The 19,167-nt window shown below is 39.4% G+C and overlaps 2 protein-coding genes across 2 annotated transcripts; one reads left to right on the top strand and one right to left on the bottom strand.

Annotated features, from left to right (window-relative positions):
* Positions 1-753: 753 nt before the first annotated feature.
* Positions 754-3,403, bottom strand: LOC106157860 (uncharacterized). The gene is made up of 3 exons (XM_013533644.2): positions 3,232-3,403; positions 2,430-2,683; positions 754-2,158 (listed from the first exon to the last, which is right to left on the bottom strand). The coding sequence occupies exons 1-3, from the start codon at positions 3,386-3,388 to the stop codon at positions 1,844-1,846; spliced, it is 726 nt and encodes a 241-aa protein (XP_013389098.2). The 5' UTR covers positions 3,389-3,403; the 3' UTR covers positions 754-1,843.
* Positions 3,404-13,533: 10,130 nt separating this feature from the next.
* Positions 13,534-14,643, top strand: LOC106153394 (uncharacterized). The gene has a single exon (XM_013527301.2). It carries the CDS (start codon positions 13,534-13,536, stop codon positions 14,641-14,643), a length of 1,110 nt encoding a protein of 369 aa, XP_013382755.2.
* The last annotated feature ends 4,524 nt before the right edge of the window (positions 14,644-19,167 follow it).

Here is a 19,167-nt window from a genome sequence, read left to right as displayed (position 1 = left end):
CACTTGACATTACAATTTTGACTAGCGGAGTCACCGTACCAAATAACACCGTTCACACTCTACAATACCAAAATTTTGGGGTCCTTAACCCACGCTAAAGGAGAGGGGTTGAGGGTTGGCTTTGCATCCGCGTACCCTCCCCCCCCCCCCATTCAAATAACCCTGTGGCACCCTCCGACGGTGCCTCCTCTCCCCCCCCCCCGACCCCCAATGAACCGGTAAATATACCACATGCGGCATTATTTTTACCCTATGATCGTCCACTCTCCCACTGTGCCACTCTTGTCCACCGCATCTCCCAGTACAGCGTTACTTTTAATTTTTTCAAAAGGTCATTCATTATTATTATTATTATTATTATTATTATTATTATTATTATTATTATGCCATGACCGTTCGTGGTCATTTTGAAAATCAGAGCACCGATGGGGTCACTTTCCATGACCACGCGTTGCATGGCTACTGTTGATCATGAGGGCAGTTATCATTTTTCTTATTGTAACATAGACTCCGTTCACATGAAAATTCCGACTCCGAGCGCAGCCGAGAATTAATTACAGCTTTGGAAGAAACTGGCTCGCGCTGCCAGTAATTACGCCGCGGGGTATTCAGGGCACAGACCGTGATCACAAGATACCGCAAATAGAAAATAGATTTTTAGAAAATAGATTTTGCATGTGAACGGTCCCTTACACTGTAGCTGCAACTTCCTTTTTTCAACAATTTCCTTTACAAGTAAGGAATGCCATCAACAACTTTTTAACCTCCTTTATTCAAGATTAAGCAAAGCTAAAAGAAAGAAATGACCAAGACTTCATTAATAAACACAATCTTTTTTATCATTTCGCTCATTTTAAATATTAGAAATTAGCACACAGAACTTCAGAATATCTCTCTAACCCTCTCACTTAACACGTTCATGCATTAAAGATTGTTACATTTGATTGAAGTTTTAAATTTAAATCCCTCTTATATGTCATACAATAATTAATAATTATGTCTACGTTTGAATAAAAATAAACACCATAAACTCGTATATGTTATACACACATAAGCTCCCCGCCTTGGCAAAATAATGTGGAACAGGAAATAAACCAGTCCTTCGCTATAACTAATAACTAAAGAAACATTCCAATCAAAATCCAACATAAATATGGTGAACAGAAACATTCCTATTAAGACTAATAAATACATATGTATATACCAAGGTAAATTATTGAGACCTAAAAATATATGCCATTTTCCCTCACTTGAAGAATTCCACATTTAAAAACATTGCCTCAATATCACATTTACTTACCACAAATATTCTGTCCATTCAAAATTGTTTACTTGAAAGAATGTTTTAATTTGAATCCCTCGAATATATCAAATGTAAATACTAATTTAGTCTACATTCCAATAAACATGTTATGGAAAAATAAGATATTAAACAGCCACATACATTATATGCCCAACAAATAATTTACCATAAGCACCCTGTCTATTTCAAAAAAAAAAATAAATAAAAAAATAAATGTATTAGTATCATGACAACAAAAAAGACACCATTGGCATATACAGTATAACTGACCAATCATTCTACCGTAATTGAATGTCAATGTGCATAATTAAATCAAAAAGTGACTTAATTATAAAGATCCAAGAATCAGGCATTTTTGTTAAATGAAATTGCAGTTCGCGTTCCCCATTTTCATTGATCGTATTCTTATGGATTTCACTCCGGTCTGTCATCTCTGTTTACCTACACGTTTTCTTTGTCCTATTTCATGTTTAATTTATCCTTGTTCATGTCTCTTTTATCATCGTCAGCATTCAAACTTTGTCAGAATTCGTCCAAGATTCAAATTAAGAAAGGTGTCCAGTTCTGGAAGGAAGCAGGTGCCTCCAAATTAACACAGTCGTTGTCCGGGTTGCCATTGAAGTCCCCGCAAATACCACGTATTGCATCTAGACCACCGGCGGCCCACCAGCCGCTTGCGTATATCTTAACACTGTGCCGATAGACAGAAACAAACATGTAGGGGAATATGTTGCTATGAATCTCGTAGGTTTTTTCTATGCCATAATAAGAAATCCGAACATCACCATCGGAAGAGGAATACATTTTTGGTAAGTCTGGGATACTTATGGGAAACCATGCACCGCCAAACCAAACCTGTAAGCGAAATGCAAGAAATATTAGCATAACACAATGACTTATCTGTTGTGAACATTTCGATTACAAATGTAGAACAGAGATAACAATGACCACGGCTCTGGATTGTTTTGCTTAGAATTCTGACGCGAGAGAGAGAGAGAGAGAGAGAGAGAGAGAGATAAAGAGAGAGAGAGAAAGAGAGAGAGAGAGAGGTGGAATCAGGAACGTAGAAAATTGCTAGCTCCAAAAAGTGTTCGCTGTATTCAATATTATTAGAAAGAAGACTCACAAACAAGTCGACATCCGACCCCAATGTAGCTCTGAAGTAAAGATCAGTTGGAAACTTCACGTATACTTCTTTGATGCGTGTGGCCACGTCACCTGGTTTACGTAACTCATGCTCCGTCATCACCCATGTGCGGTTACCTCTCCAGGGCAAGAACATTACGCCGTATTGACCAACAGGAGAGTTGTACGCAAAGGTTTTGTGATCGAAAGTGTCGTACCTAACATCGCCGTGAGCCAAACAGACAGTATCCGCAACTACATAAACAAAAACAATAATATAAACCAATTTTAATTCCTTATGCTATCTGTCATAGAATACGTGTTTTAGTTTCAAATTGCTAAAGCAATAGTATTAATCAAGGTTCTTGCTCTGCTGCGTAAAAAGTGAAAAGGGTGAAAATTATTTTTTCAATTATGCCGTTTCGCTTCCACCCCACACCAACAGATATTTTCAAAGCTCGAGATAATGAAATGGTCATAGCTTTTTGAAGCCTCCGACGGATGTAAAATAGATATTTTTCTCCTGTTATACGTAGATTATTTAATACTTCATTTTAGTAAAAAAAAAATACCCTTTTGACTGAAATGATAAACATTGAAAGTGATTAGAAAGTGAAAGTGAGTGATTAGAACATATTTTAATCTCGTTTTAAAGCACCTCTCTATTTCACAAATAGCGGACGTTAAGCACTTGCATGCCAAAACGTCCAACATATTTTTCGGTTGCCGCAATCACAATGAACCTGCATAACAGTAATCGTCAATCAAACGCGTCCTGTATTAAGCCCTTTGCTACTACTTACGTACGCCTGGTCCTTCTGGAAACGGTGTTGTGGAGTCCAAATGAGGTTCCAGCTTTTTTTCAAGCTCTTCGGGAGTAGCAGCGCCATCTACTGTCGCCTTAGGCCCAACGCTAAACAGCACCATGGCCACGACCAGTGACATAAGGCGTCGATCCATATTGAGTAGTTCTTCGGCAAGTTATCTTGGCAGTCGTCAGTGCAGAGATTTTTATACTCCTCAAGTTCATTTAATTTTCATTGAGGCGGAACGTAAACGACCAATGAACGTTCTGATGAATATTAATTTTGACGTCAATTCTACACGCGTTCCGTGTGTCACGTTTTCATTGGCCTATCTAAAATAGGGATGGAGTAAGTTTATTCCAATGACATATTGCTGATTGCACATTATCGATACTGTGCCGAGAACCGTCTGCTCCTTGTATTTTATATGGTACTCGTTAATGAAAATTGATTCTCATTAAAAGTAATCTGATTCTTTTAATAATGATCGGAATTTTTAAAATATCATAATAATACACCGACAGCTTAAGACTGAATTTCGAAAACCTAGCAAATAGGTGTCAAGTGTCTTATTAAAAGTCATATTAGCCGATTGTAGCTTTGTTAACCATATTTGTGGTAAGGGAAAAATTTATCTAAAGATACGTGTTGGAGTAATACCAGAACAGCGTACTGATATTGTGCATGACTAAACGCTAACTTACTGTAGTAAAGTAAATTCTTCAAAACATTAAATATGTGAACATTAAATTATTTTCCTCAACAATATGGCATAGAGTAAGTCAAAATATTTCAATAACACACCTACAACTTAAAACTAGATATTACATCTATCCTGAGGGGAAAAAAATTGAGTAACAGCTCCAAATAATTCAGCAAAGCTGGGTAGATTTTGTTTGGGACGATATAACAAAACTACATACCTAAGAGTTCCATGAATTAACACATGCTTAAAAAAATTCTCGCTTCTGACATATTTTACTTTCTAGGCCCTAAAGAAAAAAAGGGGACACCCTCTACCCCTGTTAACACCCGGTCAGTTCACCCCCAAAAAAGGACAGGGACTGAAGTTTTAGGGAAGCGTTCTTTCCCAATGCATATATCATCATCAGCAACAGTTTACAGAGATGAAACTTTATTTAAATACGAACATAGCACCGATGTCTCAATCGCAAGTGTAATGTGATGAATAGTTATGGAGGTTTTCGTCTTTCCACAAATCTCGCACAAGGCCAGAGAACAGCTGCTTAAATTTAAAGAATAAGGAAATACTCCTACAGATACTAACATTTACACTTATAGTGACTGTTTATTTTGCTGACAGGGGGAATCTTAATCTACATAGAATGTTATTTTTAGAGAAATTACGAAGGTACTTCAAAGTCAGTATAGAAAGGCAAGTGTGTAACAGGGGGAGTAAGTTAACTGAGGACTCAAATATCGGAACACACACCCGTCGTGGGCTTACAACGGCTTGTTTCCCCTCTTATTGTCATCAGTGAATTATTTTTCAATTGAAGTTTTTTAATTACTGTTTAAGAGCTGAAGGAAAACGTTTCCAAAACAGCAAAGACGTCGCATATCTAATAAAGTGAATGCGCCAAAAGTTTCTATCTGCCCGTATATTTTGCACATCAAAACCTTATTGCCTGCATAATAAACCGCTTTAATTACGTTTTATCTTCTATGTAGGGGAAGTATATCAAATAACTCAAATGAAACCCTTGAACCGTCTGCTCCATGACTTTTATATGGTGCCCGTTACTGAAAATTGATTCTCATTAAAAATAATCTGGTATTTTTTCAACAACGAAGGGAATTTTTTAAATATTATATTAATACACCTACAGCTTAAGGCTAAATTAATATATACATAATGAAAGACAATATGAAAAACCCTAATAAATCCTGAACCCGAAATGACTTATTTTTGACACCTACTACCTCCTGTAAACACCCATTCAGAATTACAGGAACACTGGTCATCCCCTTCCCCCCCCCCCCCCCAACACACACACACACACACACACACACACACACACACACACCGAGGAGGGCTGGGATTGAAAATTAGGCCAAGTGTTTTTCCCAGTACATCGATCATCATCAGTACCAGTTAGTAAGATGAGACTTAATTAAAATACGAACACAGCACTGACGTCTAAACCGCCTATGTATTCTTTTTATCTCGAGCTTTTTAATTACTGTTTAAGAGCTGGAGCAAAAAGTTTGGAAAATAGCAAAGACGTCGCATATTTAATGAAGTTTATGCGCCAAAAGTTTCTTTTTGCCCGTATGTTTTGCAAATCAAATCCTTTTTGCCTGCATAATAAACCGCTTTAATTACGTTTTATCTTCTATGTAGATGAAATATGTAAAAACAAGTCCAACGGAACACTGTATTTTCGGAAAATTGGTCATTTCTTATATAAGGAATATGATTAACAGTATAATATTTTGGATAACTAGCATATCTCAGGCTCGCAGCCACGGGCCTATTCCAAAAAAAAAGGCATACATTTCGTATACTCAGTATTTTAATTTGATCGCAGGCACCTGTTTTATAGACAAAATTTAACAAGGTTATTTCAATGCCCTTGGCCATGAATAAGTTTTCTTAATATGTTAATTGCCCTCTCTTTTCTCTGTATTATTATTATTTTTATTGTTTTGTTTCTCACGACAACGTCACTACATATTTTTATATTTCCTTTTAATCTTACCCCCTGCCAATCACTTTACCTTTACAACCTCCCTACACATAATTATTTCGTTTACAACATTGCATCCCTTTACAGTTTATACTAACAGCTACACTCATGAGCAAAGTGCAAATTAAAATTTGTCCCCCAGTAAAGTAACGACATCACCGGTATGTCAGGAATGGAAGTCCGGCTACCTTATGACTAGCACAGTTTAATGTTAGTCGGAGTATTGCGGTTACTACATAAGACGCATGCCGTAAAGTAATGGGAGACAGACTACGGTTCCCAGCAGACTACCATCTCTGTCACACCTGGTCTAGTTTCAAATGCCTATCCAAATCCAGTGTCTTAAATGTTCATCCATAGGACTTCCTTTGCCTCAGTAACATCAACCTTACTGTGTGTGAGTGTTTTATTCTCAGTCCACATTCCAGGCTCCTGCTCGACGGCCGCCTCTCCATTAATACGTTTCTGTCTGAGGGACATTTCAAATTCCAGTACTTAATTTTTTAATGATCAACACATTTTTATCCATGTCACCCTCATGGCCACTTACAACATTTGTGGTCAAAAAATTAAGTGCATTTCCAAAAAAGTCTGTATTATCCTTTGAAGACCCTTTGTTGAAGCTCTTTGCTAAAGCGATGGATGAAATCGAACGAATAAGTATCATGGGATTTATCTAGCCATATAAGCCACCTGTCACTGTGCTCACCTATTTGTGGTTAGAAAATATAAAATATAAAGCTGCATGATACCAGTTGTATTAAACACTGAGGTTTTGTTAACCGCGTAGGTTGTATCAAAATGTTTCATATGTGTATGTTTATATAGTGTATCACTTTTCTTATTATTAAGGGAATGAAATAAGCGAAGAAACAGTGTATCTTATTAATACGTCTATCTACCTTTCAACCAGTTATTTCTTTTTTACGCTTTAAATCTGAGCAATATCAAATAGTTCATTTTTCTCTTATCTAACCATACATTTCTCTCAGCACTAATTAATGTGCAGATTCAAATATGGCCGAATAATGGCCAAATAATGCCCTAATAGACACTAAAAAGATTCCACGCGCGGCTTTCAAGTCGGTTGGCCATATTTGAACATGGAATTTGTTAGTCTACGTGTTTCTGTGGTAAAATTTGTGTTTCCAGCTGTGTGCTGACAGCATTCCTTTACTTAAGCAGCATTTTTATTTTTTGGGACTGTTTTTTTTTTTTTTTTTTTTTTTTTTTTCGCCCTCTCGCACCGATTTTGGGGTACCCAGAAGATGATATCCATAAAAATAAAAAAGTGTGGCCTTAGTTTTAGAAATTAAGACCATAACATTCCAAATCCACCTCCTAACTATAAGACAGAATATATACGGGTTTGAAGGGGAGACTGTTACGTAAAGGCTTTTTTGGTCCGATTCAATAATGTACTGGGTAGAAATAATCACCCCTGCGAAAATATGTTTCATTTAACGTTCACTTACGGTGCTCAATCTATTCTAGAACATTTGGTGTATTTTTTACAGTTCTAATGGTGCACTGTAATGAATGTAGCAGTTCGAGATCTTTTTTTGGGACGTCCTTCAGAATGTCCTAGAACAGATTAAAACATTTTTTCATTAAAAGAGAAAAACATTATGTTATGAGACAAATTTTCGCAGGGGCATTGTCGTTCTATGAGATAGTGCTGTCAAATAAAAAAAAATACACGGTGATTAATTTGCTTACTCCAGATGATAATGAAACAACAGTGTTTTTGAGGATAGAACTGCAATATTGATTTCAAACAAATTTCCCTTACCTGAGCATTTGTCAACACCGTTTTTTAAAACGTCTATTTAATCACAACAACAAGCAAGCATTAAAATCAGCTGTTGGATTTTTTTCCTTTAAAAGGCACCTTTCAGATTTTATCGGGAAAAGGCGAAATAATACATGTACCTTTGTTTATGGGACATCGTAATAAGGGCTTATATCTCGTAAACAAACAAAATATTGCCAAACACTGGCATTGAATTGCACTGTAGTTCACGCCCGACAGTAGCCGTCAACATCCTACTGAGTTACAAAGTTACGTTGGAAAGCGATCGGTATCTCACACCATACAAAGCAATGAAACTAATTTTTAATTGTATTTTATGCAAATTATTATTGAACTCACGATCCCCTTTCATTCAATTTGCAATGAATGGTTTCAGAGAGTGGCCATGTGGAGTTCTGCTTAGATATTTTGTAAACAATCAGATTGTATGCTGACCTGTTTTCTTATAATCTTGAGTAGTATGTTATGCACCGTTCGACCAACTTTTTCTGAAAATTTCAATGCAATCATATGGTACAAAAAAGAGGTACAGAATGAGGTGAGAGCAGCCTCGCTCTCAAGTTGACCTAGTTGGCCGCATCGCGTCTCTATGACCTTATCAAAGTAGGGCATTTGCAAGCGCGAGACTTAAGGATTATCAAATATTTGACAAGCACTGTATATCAATTAAGGCCTGGGAAAACAATAACCGGGTTATCAAAGGTTGATATTGTGACGTAAGCAACACAAACTTTTAACTCGAGCCTTTAGTGATTTTCAGGAATATTCTGCTATTTTAAGCTACCCACTAACACAGTAAACGCAGCAGCAACTTTTACGAATATTTTATTTGAAGAATATTTATTGAAAACAAAGTAAAATTCGCAGCAACAATTATTTATTTGATGACACTAGATATCCAAGGGTTCAGTAGACACTCCGTCGTTTAACACTTTTCTTTTACAGTAGAAATAACTAAAGGCGTCTCTTTTTTGTACGTAAGAATACATAGTGTTGTCAAATAAACGCATCCCTCTATTGACACCGCTGCCACTCTCTTTGTTTAATAGTACATCTAAGTATTTGTGTTCGTTGATATTGTTACATTTCCTATTGATCCCTTTGCAGCTAAATTTTGGTTTGGTGCCTTCCCCAAAACAATAGTATGTCTTACTACATAAACCAACGATTCCGTCACCGACCCACTCGGCTTTGAACAACCCGGGCGTCCGTTTGTCATAGGCCTCGTGCTCTGGGGTATCAGTGCGCGGAAACCACAGGTGTTTCTCGGCTCTGTACTGTGCTCTCATGTGTGGTTTTACTACGTCTTCTAAGCTGTCCGCCGAGAAGGCAATGTAAGCGGAATCCGTGTCCATTTCACAGTATTGAAAATCGGACGGATCCACGAATTTTAGCATGAAGTCGTAGTAAAACTCTAGCATGCGTAGCTTGGCGTACTGATACACCATCACGCCTATATGTAGAGGAAGGTCGAATTTGATGATTTTTTTGTTTAATTCAACCTCATACACATCTTCTGTAATTTGATCTAAACGTCGAAAACGGTGACTGTTGACTTTTTGGGAAGCTTTTGCCCCGCCACAATACTTGGTGTCGCGGTGCCGTTCTTTGTTGGTCACTGTTTTTCCGTAGCCCGAGTTACCAATGAGCTTCATGGTGTCAGCGACGATAGCTTTTGTCTTGTCCCTGTCGCCCTCTCTACGAGCGTCACTGACGGCGTTTCCGAAAAGCTTGAAACAGGCCTTTGGGGTGTATTCGATTACTTGATGGATACGCGTCACGCGAAGACCGTGTTCTAAGTACCATTTTATCAGCGGGGTTGCCAAAACGATTTTTTCGCCGAAAAAACTCCCAACCAACGAACGTCTCGGGTTGCTCATTATTTTATTTTCCTCCGCGAAATTTTTCATGTACGACCCGATGTCGTCTCGGGTAATCGTAGTGTTTTTAAAGATGGGTGGCATTTCGGAGAATTTTGATCTTATTTCGAGTGGAACTTCTATATCGCACTCAACGAATCCAAACAGATTGTCGTTGAGAATTGCATCTAGGATCTCGTTGAACGTGAGCAGATACCTGTGTTCGGTGGGGAGCGTGTACTTCTTCACGAACTGCCTTACTTCTTCACTTTCAAGTTGCAGTTTTTTCCATTCACACTCCCACATTTCGACAAGATTGTAGCCGCTATCCCGAATGTACTCGCTATTAATTTCAGTTTCGATTCTCAAAGATTCCATGGTCACCTTTTTTGTGTCGTTTATTTCTTTATAAGTGCCATCTTTGTTTTGGTTAAGATGGCACCGATGACCATGGAAATAACAGCCTTGGTACTGATACACGGTCTGCGTCTCTCGGCAAAATCCATCCACCGGTAGCCGACGGCACCCGATGCGCTTTTCCGTGCCGTTGAACTGATGCCTAATGTGTATATTGTTTGAACGGGCAACCCAGTCTAACCACTTCGTGGATGAGAATATTCGAGTGTATATTTAGACTCCTCTCGCCTGCGGATAAAAGTGCCCGTAGGCATGGGTTGCATCAAACACCACAGATACAGGGCATTGGCGTCGTACCCGACGATCTTTTTGCACAGCTTGGGCACTTCAGAGGTGGCCTTTCGAAGAAAGGTCTTATTCCTCTCGTGGTAGCGATGAAAGATGATGCTGGGACCGCCTACGATAGCATTTTTTAGAAGGTAGTAAAGATCGCTGTGCTTATCATCGAAAAGGGTAAAGAATGCATCTCCTACATTTTGAAAGAGGTATTTCAAAGTTAAACCCGGCACACTGATGCCGTCTTTAAACATGTCGATACCTCTTTCTTCGTAAAAAGCGAACATTTTTGCCACCGCTTCCAGCATCGGTTCAACGTCTTTGTTGTTGTACCACTCGAGGAAATCGCGCATTGTCTGCATACCGTTTTCTACCCACACGCGTTGGCACTCCGCGTAATCTTCCTCTGTGATATTACTTTGTTTTAATTTGGAGTAAAACGCTTCGCGAGAAGGGAGGTGAGGGCATTCCAGTTTGTCCAAAGAGTCCATCCACTCATAGGGAAAGAACCCCTTGGACTCCGTGCACTCAAACGCCTTAAGGAACTGACCATAGCTGCATCCGGGAGCTAAATAGTTACAAATGTCTAAAAGTTTTAGGCGTTCCGATTTCAACACCATGTAGTTGTTGTTGCGTTTTACCACAAATTTCAAGGTGTTCACCAACAACGGAAAAAACAACGTTTTCATGGCGTTGAGATCGTAATGCCCGCTATTGAAACCTAAGACGGGCAATTCCATTAAATAATTACTAAATCTACGGCTAAGTTTGGTTAGATAATGCTTTTTGGTTAAGGCTTCACCATCTTCGCCTTCGTCTTCGCTTTCCTGTATAATTTTGTTGATGTCTTTTTCTATTTTTTCATCAAGTTTTTCAAAGACCCAGGCAAACTTGTCCTTTAGAAGCTTTTCGGCTGCGTGGCTCATGTTTTGTAAGGTGTTGACAAACAATTGCACAGCTATCCTCGGCTCGCCATCAGAAATAATGCATTTTGGCTCGGAGTACCCGGGGACGTTGCTGCACACGCTGACGCTAAGAAACTGATGTTCACGCTCCAGCTGCAGTTTTTCACTTTTTTCAGGCTCTTCGGTATGTTGCAGCAAACATTCAATATCGAACGTCGCCCGATACGGGTAATACCTGTCTTTTTCGGGGACGCATATGCCCTCTTCTTCCAATTCTTCGAAAACGGTTTGCGGAGGAGTGTATGCTTTGCCAGGAAAACGGTGCTCGACGAGGACGTCGCAGGTCCGTTCGTGGCGTTGGAGCATGCCTTTGTGCTTAAACATTTTGCTGCATCTCGAACAGCAAAATGACTGAGTGTATTTGTTCACGTCCCGTATGTATGAAAAATGATTTTCGTGCACGTTCAGCGACATGGTGTCGTTGTACTTGTCAGTCGAACGACGAACGAGTTCTGCAAACACATCACCCTCTTCGTTTTGCTGTAATTCGAAAACGGCAATGTTTACCTCGAAGAGGTCTTCCACCTTGTGTAGTCGATGGAGCGCCACGCCTTGGAAACCTTTGCGTTTTCGTTTGCCTGTGGTATATTCTTTGAAGAGTCTCTTCGTCGGTTTTTCGAGAGCTGTAAGGGACGAACCTCTGTGCAAGGCGAGGCATCGAAAGAGGCAAAGATTGTCGCGGTATGGTTTTCCATTTGTGTTTTTTTGCAGGGCAACGAGACCCCTGTTGTGTAGCACATAAGACGGCAGGTCGACCCCGCAACCAATGGGGTGGCCCTTAAGCTTCGTCACGTAAAACGTGGCATTGGTTACCCTGTCTACCACCCACTTCGAATTTGGCCGCTCCTGTCGAGCACATTCTAAAATATCTCTTGTGGTCATGCTGTGGAAGAAACCATCGAGATCTTGGCGGTGGCGGATCACAGCGGGCGCTTCTAAGAAGCAATGGTTGTTGCTGCTGGGGTGGTAGTACCTCAGCTGCCCAGTCTCGTTGTTTCGGAGAAAAAAACCGTACGACACGTTGATCTTAAACGCCGTGCGTTGGTCTTCCAAAATCTGCTCCAGGACGTTTCGAAGGGCGTCGGGTTGAAGGGTGGTCAATCTGACATTGTACCAGTCTTGCAGTTTGTTACCCCTCGAGGATCTGGTCCGTATGCTGTTCCAGTGACTTTCGTACGCTTCAGCGACTGATGGGTCGACGTCCGAGGGTAGAAGATCGTCAGGCATGACGACGTGGTCAGATGAAAAGGCAGCTCCTGATCCCGTTTGGGTCTTAGGGACTTTGGCGGCGGTTGCATATTGGTTAGAAGACTTGGGCGTCGAGCGTTTTTTGTTCGAACTCACCGAGGTCCCCGGATCTCGCGTTTGGTGGAGGCGTCTATGCCTATTCATGTTATCCCGACGAGTAAAGGTCTTTCCGCATTCGGGGCACGCCACCTCTTTTTTCGTCGTGTGGCTGAGCCGATGGTGTTTTAGGTCACGGGCCCCATTAAAAGACGCACCACAAACATTGCATTTGTAGTGTCTCATGGTCTCTGTCGGTCTGAAATGAGAGTTAAATACAGACTTTTATAACAACACCGCAAAACAACACAGTTGGTTAAAATGACTCTTTGTATGTGATTGGATCTTGTCCAACAAAGCGGTTTCTGATTGGGTTTTGTCTTTGATAAATACTGCCGGTAAAAGCAAGTGTTTCATAAGTGATGGACGACAGTGAAGTATTCGAGGACTGTGCTCCCGATGACAAGCCTTTCTTTTTTCAAGTACCTTTTTGTAAGGAAGAAGAGAGGATTCTTAGTTTTCTTAACTGGCCTGGTAAACTTCTCATCAACCCTATACCTTTAGCCATAAGCGGGTTTTATAGAGACCCCAATGCATCAAGTACAGACGACACTGTTAATTGTTTCAACTGTCGGGTCAGTCTAAAGAATTGGGATCCACTGAGGGATGCTGCTGATAAAGAGCATGAAGACCACAGTCCGCAGTGTACTATGAATACCGTTGAAAGGAGACTTACGAATCCAATAAACGTCCCTCTCAAACCCGAAAAGCGCCACGAATTTGTGCAGCTGTTTGTCGCCAACGAAAAAAAAATCTAACTACACAGGCAGTACGGTGAAAACACTGTTGAACATAAACTTTGATGAAGTGGACAGAAATTCTGGGATATCTTCTCAAAAAACGTACAGACTCTTTTAAAGATATTTATTTAAACACATACTTTAGCCTTCTTGGAAACAGTTGTAAAAAGTAAGATGAAGAGAAAACAAACAAGCAGTAATAGTAAGAAACAGATAGATGAATATTTAAGGACATTATATTACGACCCTTCCAACCCTGCTAGTTTTGGCAGTGCATTGAAATTATATGAAGCGGCGAGAAAAGCTAAAAAGAAGATTACCCGTATGCAAATCGAAGAGTTCTTGACGAAACAAGATACATATACTCTACACGCTAACGTCAGAAAAAGATTCCATACCAATCGTGTTGTTGTTGGTCGTACAGATCAGCAATGGCAAGCAGATTTAGCTGACCTCAGCAAATTATCAAAATACAATAAAGGAATGAAATTTTTGTTAACTGTGATTGATGTTTTTTCAAAGTACGCATGGGCTGTGGCCATCAAATCAAAAACTGCTGATAGTGTGTTGGAAGCGTTTAATAATATTTTAGCAGAAGGCCGAAAACCGGCAATTTTACAAACCGATGCAGGAACAGAATTTACAAATAAAAAATTTCAGGCATACCTGAAGGAACAAGGAATAGCCTTTTTCACAACAAAGTCGGAACGAAAAAGTTCGATAGTCGAAAGGTTTAACAGAACGTTAAAATCTCGCATGTACAAATATTTCACCGCCAACAATACACTTACATATTTATACGCACTTGACCAACTTTTGAAGGGATACAATGCAGCTAAACACAGGAGCATTGGTATGTCACCAACAGAAGCGTCGAAAGAAAACAACTCAGAGTTGGTATGGAAAAACCTTTACGGGGATACAATATTCAAAAAAGCAAAGTTTAAATTCAACACTGGAGACACTGTTAGGTTGAGCAAGTATAGAACTCCATTTGCCAAAGGCTACGAGCAGGGTTGGACACAGGAGTTGTTTACAATAACGCAGCGTTTAAACAGGTCACCGCCCGTCTACAAGGTGGAAGATTACGAAGGAGAAGAGATAGAGGGTGTCTTCTACGAACCTGAAATGATTCGTGTTGTGAAGAAAGACGATGTGTACATAGTCGAAAAAATTTTAAAATCAAGAGGCAAGGGTAAATCGAGGGAACATTTTGTAAAATGGCGAGGTTATCCAGAAAAATTTAACAGTTGGATCAAGGCAGCAGATGTTAAAACGGTATAAATGATATTTCGTTTTCCCCGGAGCTCCAGTTGAAGCGATGGCCTCGTCTTTTCATGTTATCTTACCTTCTAACAGCAGCTTTAAGTATTTTCCAAAGAATAAAGCTGAGTCATTTCAAACAAAGTTGTCGTCAACCTTATATTTAGATGGTGACTACGAAGTTGCCTTAGTGGAACTTCAATATCCAAAAACATGGAAAAATCTAAAAGATAGTGCTCTGATGTATTATGATGGACTGACGACAAATACATTGTCTATCCCTGCTGGATACTATCGAACCATCAATGACCTCATAACTACAATCCACGATGACCTATCAACTGTTGGAAAAACAAACATCACACTAGGATATAATATTATATCGAGACGAGTTACAGTTCATTTACGTTCCGGTGCAAGTATCAATTTTACCGGTGATGTAGGAAAGATGTTAGGTTGGGTAACGGACACGAGGGTAACTTCAGACGTGATAGCTCCTAACCCTCCCAACATGACTCTAGGCTTTAATTCGCTATATGTATACGCGGATATCATACAAAATCAGTTGGTGGGGGATGCGTCTGCAAATTTACTGAAGATCGTTGGTGTCAATGGTAAACGTGAGGAAGTTGTTACCAAAACATTTGATTCGCCTATTTACATCCCTTTGAATCAACATCACATCGATACCATTCGAATAGATATATGTCGCGACACGGGTGAACTTGTGCATTTCGATAGTGGGAAGACGATTGCGACGTTACATTTTCGCCGAAAAAGTTTACTGTAACAATGGATCCTGTTTATCAAGCCCTAGTTAAAAGATACGAGACACAGGCGGGTGGTGGCTCTATACACAAGTTCCATGGTACAAGGATTCAACGGGGTGGTGGTAGGTTACATCCACCTCGACGTGCTGAAATATTGCAAGTGCATAAAACTGTTGCTTCAAAAAAGAACATGGCTGTGAAAAGAAAACCTAAAAAGAGAGGTGCACCTGACCTGTACGTGGATGGTGACGTCATAAGAAAAGCTTTAAACTCCATGACTATAAAGAAGAACAGATCACCTCAAGTGGTCAAAAGTCCAAAAGTTCGCAAGACACATCGGTCACCTGCAGTCAAGACACGAGATACAAATTTTTAGACATGAACGACCCAATTGTAAAAACAGAACTTGATTTATTTACCAATATTAGGGATCATTATCAAACGGATATTGAAAGCACTGTAGATGAGGAAATTCGACCGACGACTGCTGTGTCACAGGTCAGCAGTGTCTTTGAGTTTGTCATCAAAGGCACACCTGACGAATATATCGACCCCACTCAAATTAACTTGTATGTAGAGGGACAGCTCAGTAAGGCTGACTTGAGCAGTTTAGACATTGGTCAAAACACATCGGTCGTGAACAACACGCTTCACTCATTATTTGCATCAGTGGACGTTGAGCTTAACGACAATTTGATAACCCTTGGTCAAAATTATGCTTACCGAGCCTACCTTGAAAACCTATTGTACTACGGAAAAAGTGCAAAGGATACATGGCTTACTAGCGAAATGTGGTATAAAGACACTGCCGGTCAAATGAACAGTACAAATGTTAGTGGCGACCCTGGAAACAAGGGGTTACAAGATCGCGACTTTTGGTTTCAGCGTAGTAGGAAAGTGGAGATGTATGGTCGACTGAAAATCGATTTGGCAAATCAAGAAAAACTACTTTTGAACAACGTGGACGTGCGAATCAGGCTAAGAAGAACACCCGATGCATTCTGTTTGATGTCAGAAACCAAAGACAAAAATGAAAAATTTTTGATCAACAACATCTCTCTTTTTGTGAGGAGAGTCAAAGTATCCGATCGGCTGAAATCGGCCCATGACAGTATATTGACCAAACATGTAGCCTGCTATCCTCTTACAAGAAAAGAAGTAAAGGTTATAAATTTGCCTAACGGAGTCAGAAATGCTAATCTTGATAATATTTACATCGGGACTATGCCGAAACGTATCATTTTTGGAATTGTTGACGATGATGCCTTTTCGGGAGTCTATGACAAAAGCCCTTTCTTATTTAACCATAATGATTTAAAAAGCACTTGCGATTAACGGTGGCAGGGGAGCAAATTCCATTCAAGCCTTATAATTTTGATTTTTCCGTCAACGAAGGTTTGAACTATATAAGAGCTTATTACGACCTTCTTTTGTCAGTTGGCGCTGCTGGTGGCGAGAGTGATATAGATGTGTCTAGACTTGATTACCTGTACGGAAACACGCTTTTTGGCTTCGATCTGACAGCAGACAAAAACTTTGAAAACTATATTTCACCAACAAGACAAGGTACACTCAACATTAATCTAGAATTTGATAAAGCCACCAACAACAGCGTCTTGGTTGTTTTGGCAGAATTTGATTCTGTTATAAAGATTGATCAACGTCGCAGTGTTTACATTGAGTATTGATGGATACTCGACAATTGGACTGCATACTAAACTCTGATCCTTTTACGAGTGCCTGTTTTCAAGGAGTATACGCATCTGACACGTTGCCTAAGAAAATTCAGATATTTCCTGCCTGTTTTGTGTCAAATACAGATAAACATACGGGTCCTGGCAGACATTGGGTCGCTTTTCACTTCAACGAAAATGGGGTTGGAGAATTTTTTGACTCTTACGGGCAACCCCCTGATTATTATGATGAAATGTTCGAACGTTTTCTAGATGAAAACTCTACAACTGCATGGACGTGTAATTCTAGAGCACTACAGAGCATTTACACTAAAGTGTGTGGTCAATACTGTATATATTATTTAATGAACCGTTCTCGTGGGAAACCTTTAGCACAAATACTTAAAAGTTTTACAACTGATAAACAATTTAATGATATGTTAGTGCATGATTATGTTAATACGCGTTGCATTATACCCAGCTTTGTAAATACGAATTGTCAAACTTGTAAATCAAAAAAATCTTTAGGATTCATGTATTAGATACGTTTATTCAATTAAAATAAAGAATGATTTACATGTACAACAGTGTGTGTTGCTTCAATATATGTTGAATGGTGCCAACTTTAGAAAATTCCCAGAACCTGTCTGACTTTTGGCAGAGGAAGTGTCTCCATCCGCAATCTGGTGCCGTCGCTTTATGTTCGCAATAGTATTTAAAGGTACATTTAGACGTTTCAAACCCTGAAGAAAGACAGAAAGCCCCGCTGGCGTATACTTTTTACGTGACACGAAGAGATCATTCATCAAATCTACAATGTTGGTGCCTTCTATAACATTCCCATCGTATTTTAATAACCCTTGTTCATTATAGGACAATACATTAGGGTTGTTAGACATGTATCTAAGCACTATCCTAGCCTTTTTTTGCATCCTTTGTGGGATGGAATCCAATATTTCTTGGTTGAAATATGTTTTTTTAGGGAGGTCTTCTGTTTTAATGGGTGGACTGTCCATTGTTGCTGATGCGGTTTGTAGGGCAGGGGCTGGTGTATTCTGAATAACTACAGCAACTGGCTCCTTTTTTCGGGCAATCTTCAAATATTGAACTTGCAAATCGTTGTACATTTTCATTTTTTCGTCAAAAGATATATCTGTTCTTTGCATAGTCTTTGTCATTTCATTTTGCAATCGTAGCGTCTCTTCTTGTAAGGGAGAGTAATACCTGTTGACTTGTTGTTTCAAGGCGTTCAGTTCAGATTCACTTATCAAGACCATTTTCTGAAAGTTTGACATTTCTTGATATCGGCTTTTAAAATTGCTTTGACCACAGGAGGGTGTCGTAACAAAAGTTTTTTCTTGGACTGTATGGAGACTTTTTTATCAGCCAGTTGTACAACGACGCGTTTAACTCTGCGTAGTGCTGATTTTTCTGTTAAATTCAGCTTGATATCCTTGTTATACAGTATATTAGCAGCAAAGTTGCACAGGATTCGAATCAGATCATAGGGAGAGTTTAGTATTATACCATGTATCAATTTCCTATCGGCTACTGAGAGCAATTTGAGATGAAAATGAAATAACTTTTCGGTCCCGGCTTTCATGTTACAATTAAGTCAAGACAGAGGCTGCACAAGCATTTATAGTCAATGACTTAACTTCCAGATATATGTATTGTGACTACTTTGAGGTCCATCAACAAAATAGCTGTGTATGTTTAAAAAAAATATTTATACATATTGGTGTTTCCAGTCAAATACACACCAATTGTTTATTTGCGTAAACAAACAAAGAAATCTTCATTTACATTTAAAGGTTCTTTCAAATACCCCCTGTATGGCAAATTTCCCTTTATCTGTCAAAGCACGAGTGCCAATTCCTGCAAAATGACGCGTGAGTTCTGGCACATCTGGATATAATTTGAACATTTTTCTTACAAAATCCAACTTGTACCATTGACATGACCCTTCTTCCACCCCAGTCCTTTCGTTTTTAAAAGAGTCAAACACATAGACGGGTTTATTCTTGTCTACTGCCATTTGCACTGCCCACCCTGTTCCACCGTCAACCATCTTGTTCATAATAACTTTTCCAACAGCAAAA

The sequence above is a fragment of the Lingula anatina genome, chromosome 10 (assembly GCF_051362555.1).
Source record: "Lingula anatina isolate TDL-2025a chromosome 10, LinAna3.0, whole genome shotgun sequence".
Classification (NCBI taxonomy): Eukaryota; Metazoa; Brachiopoda; class Lingulata; order Lingulida; family Lingulidae; genus Lingula; species Lingula anatina.
The sequence above is the reverse complement of the archived record's forward strand: the minus strand, read 5'-3'. Positions and strand labels throughout refer to the sequence as shown.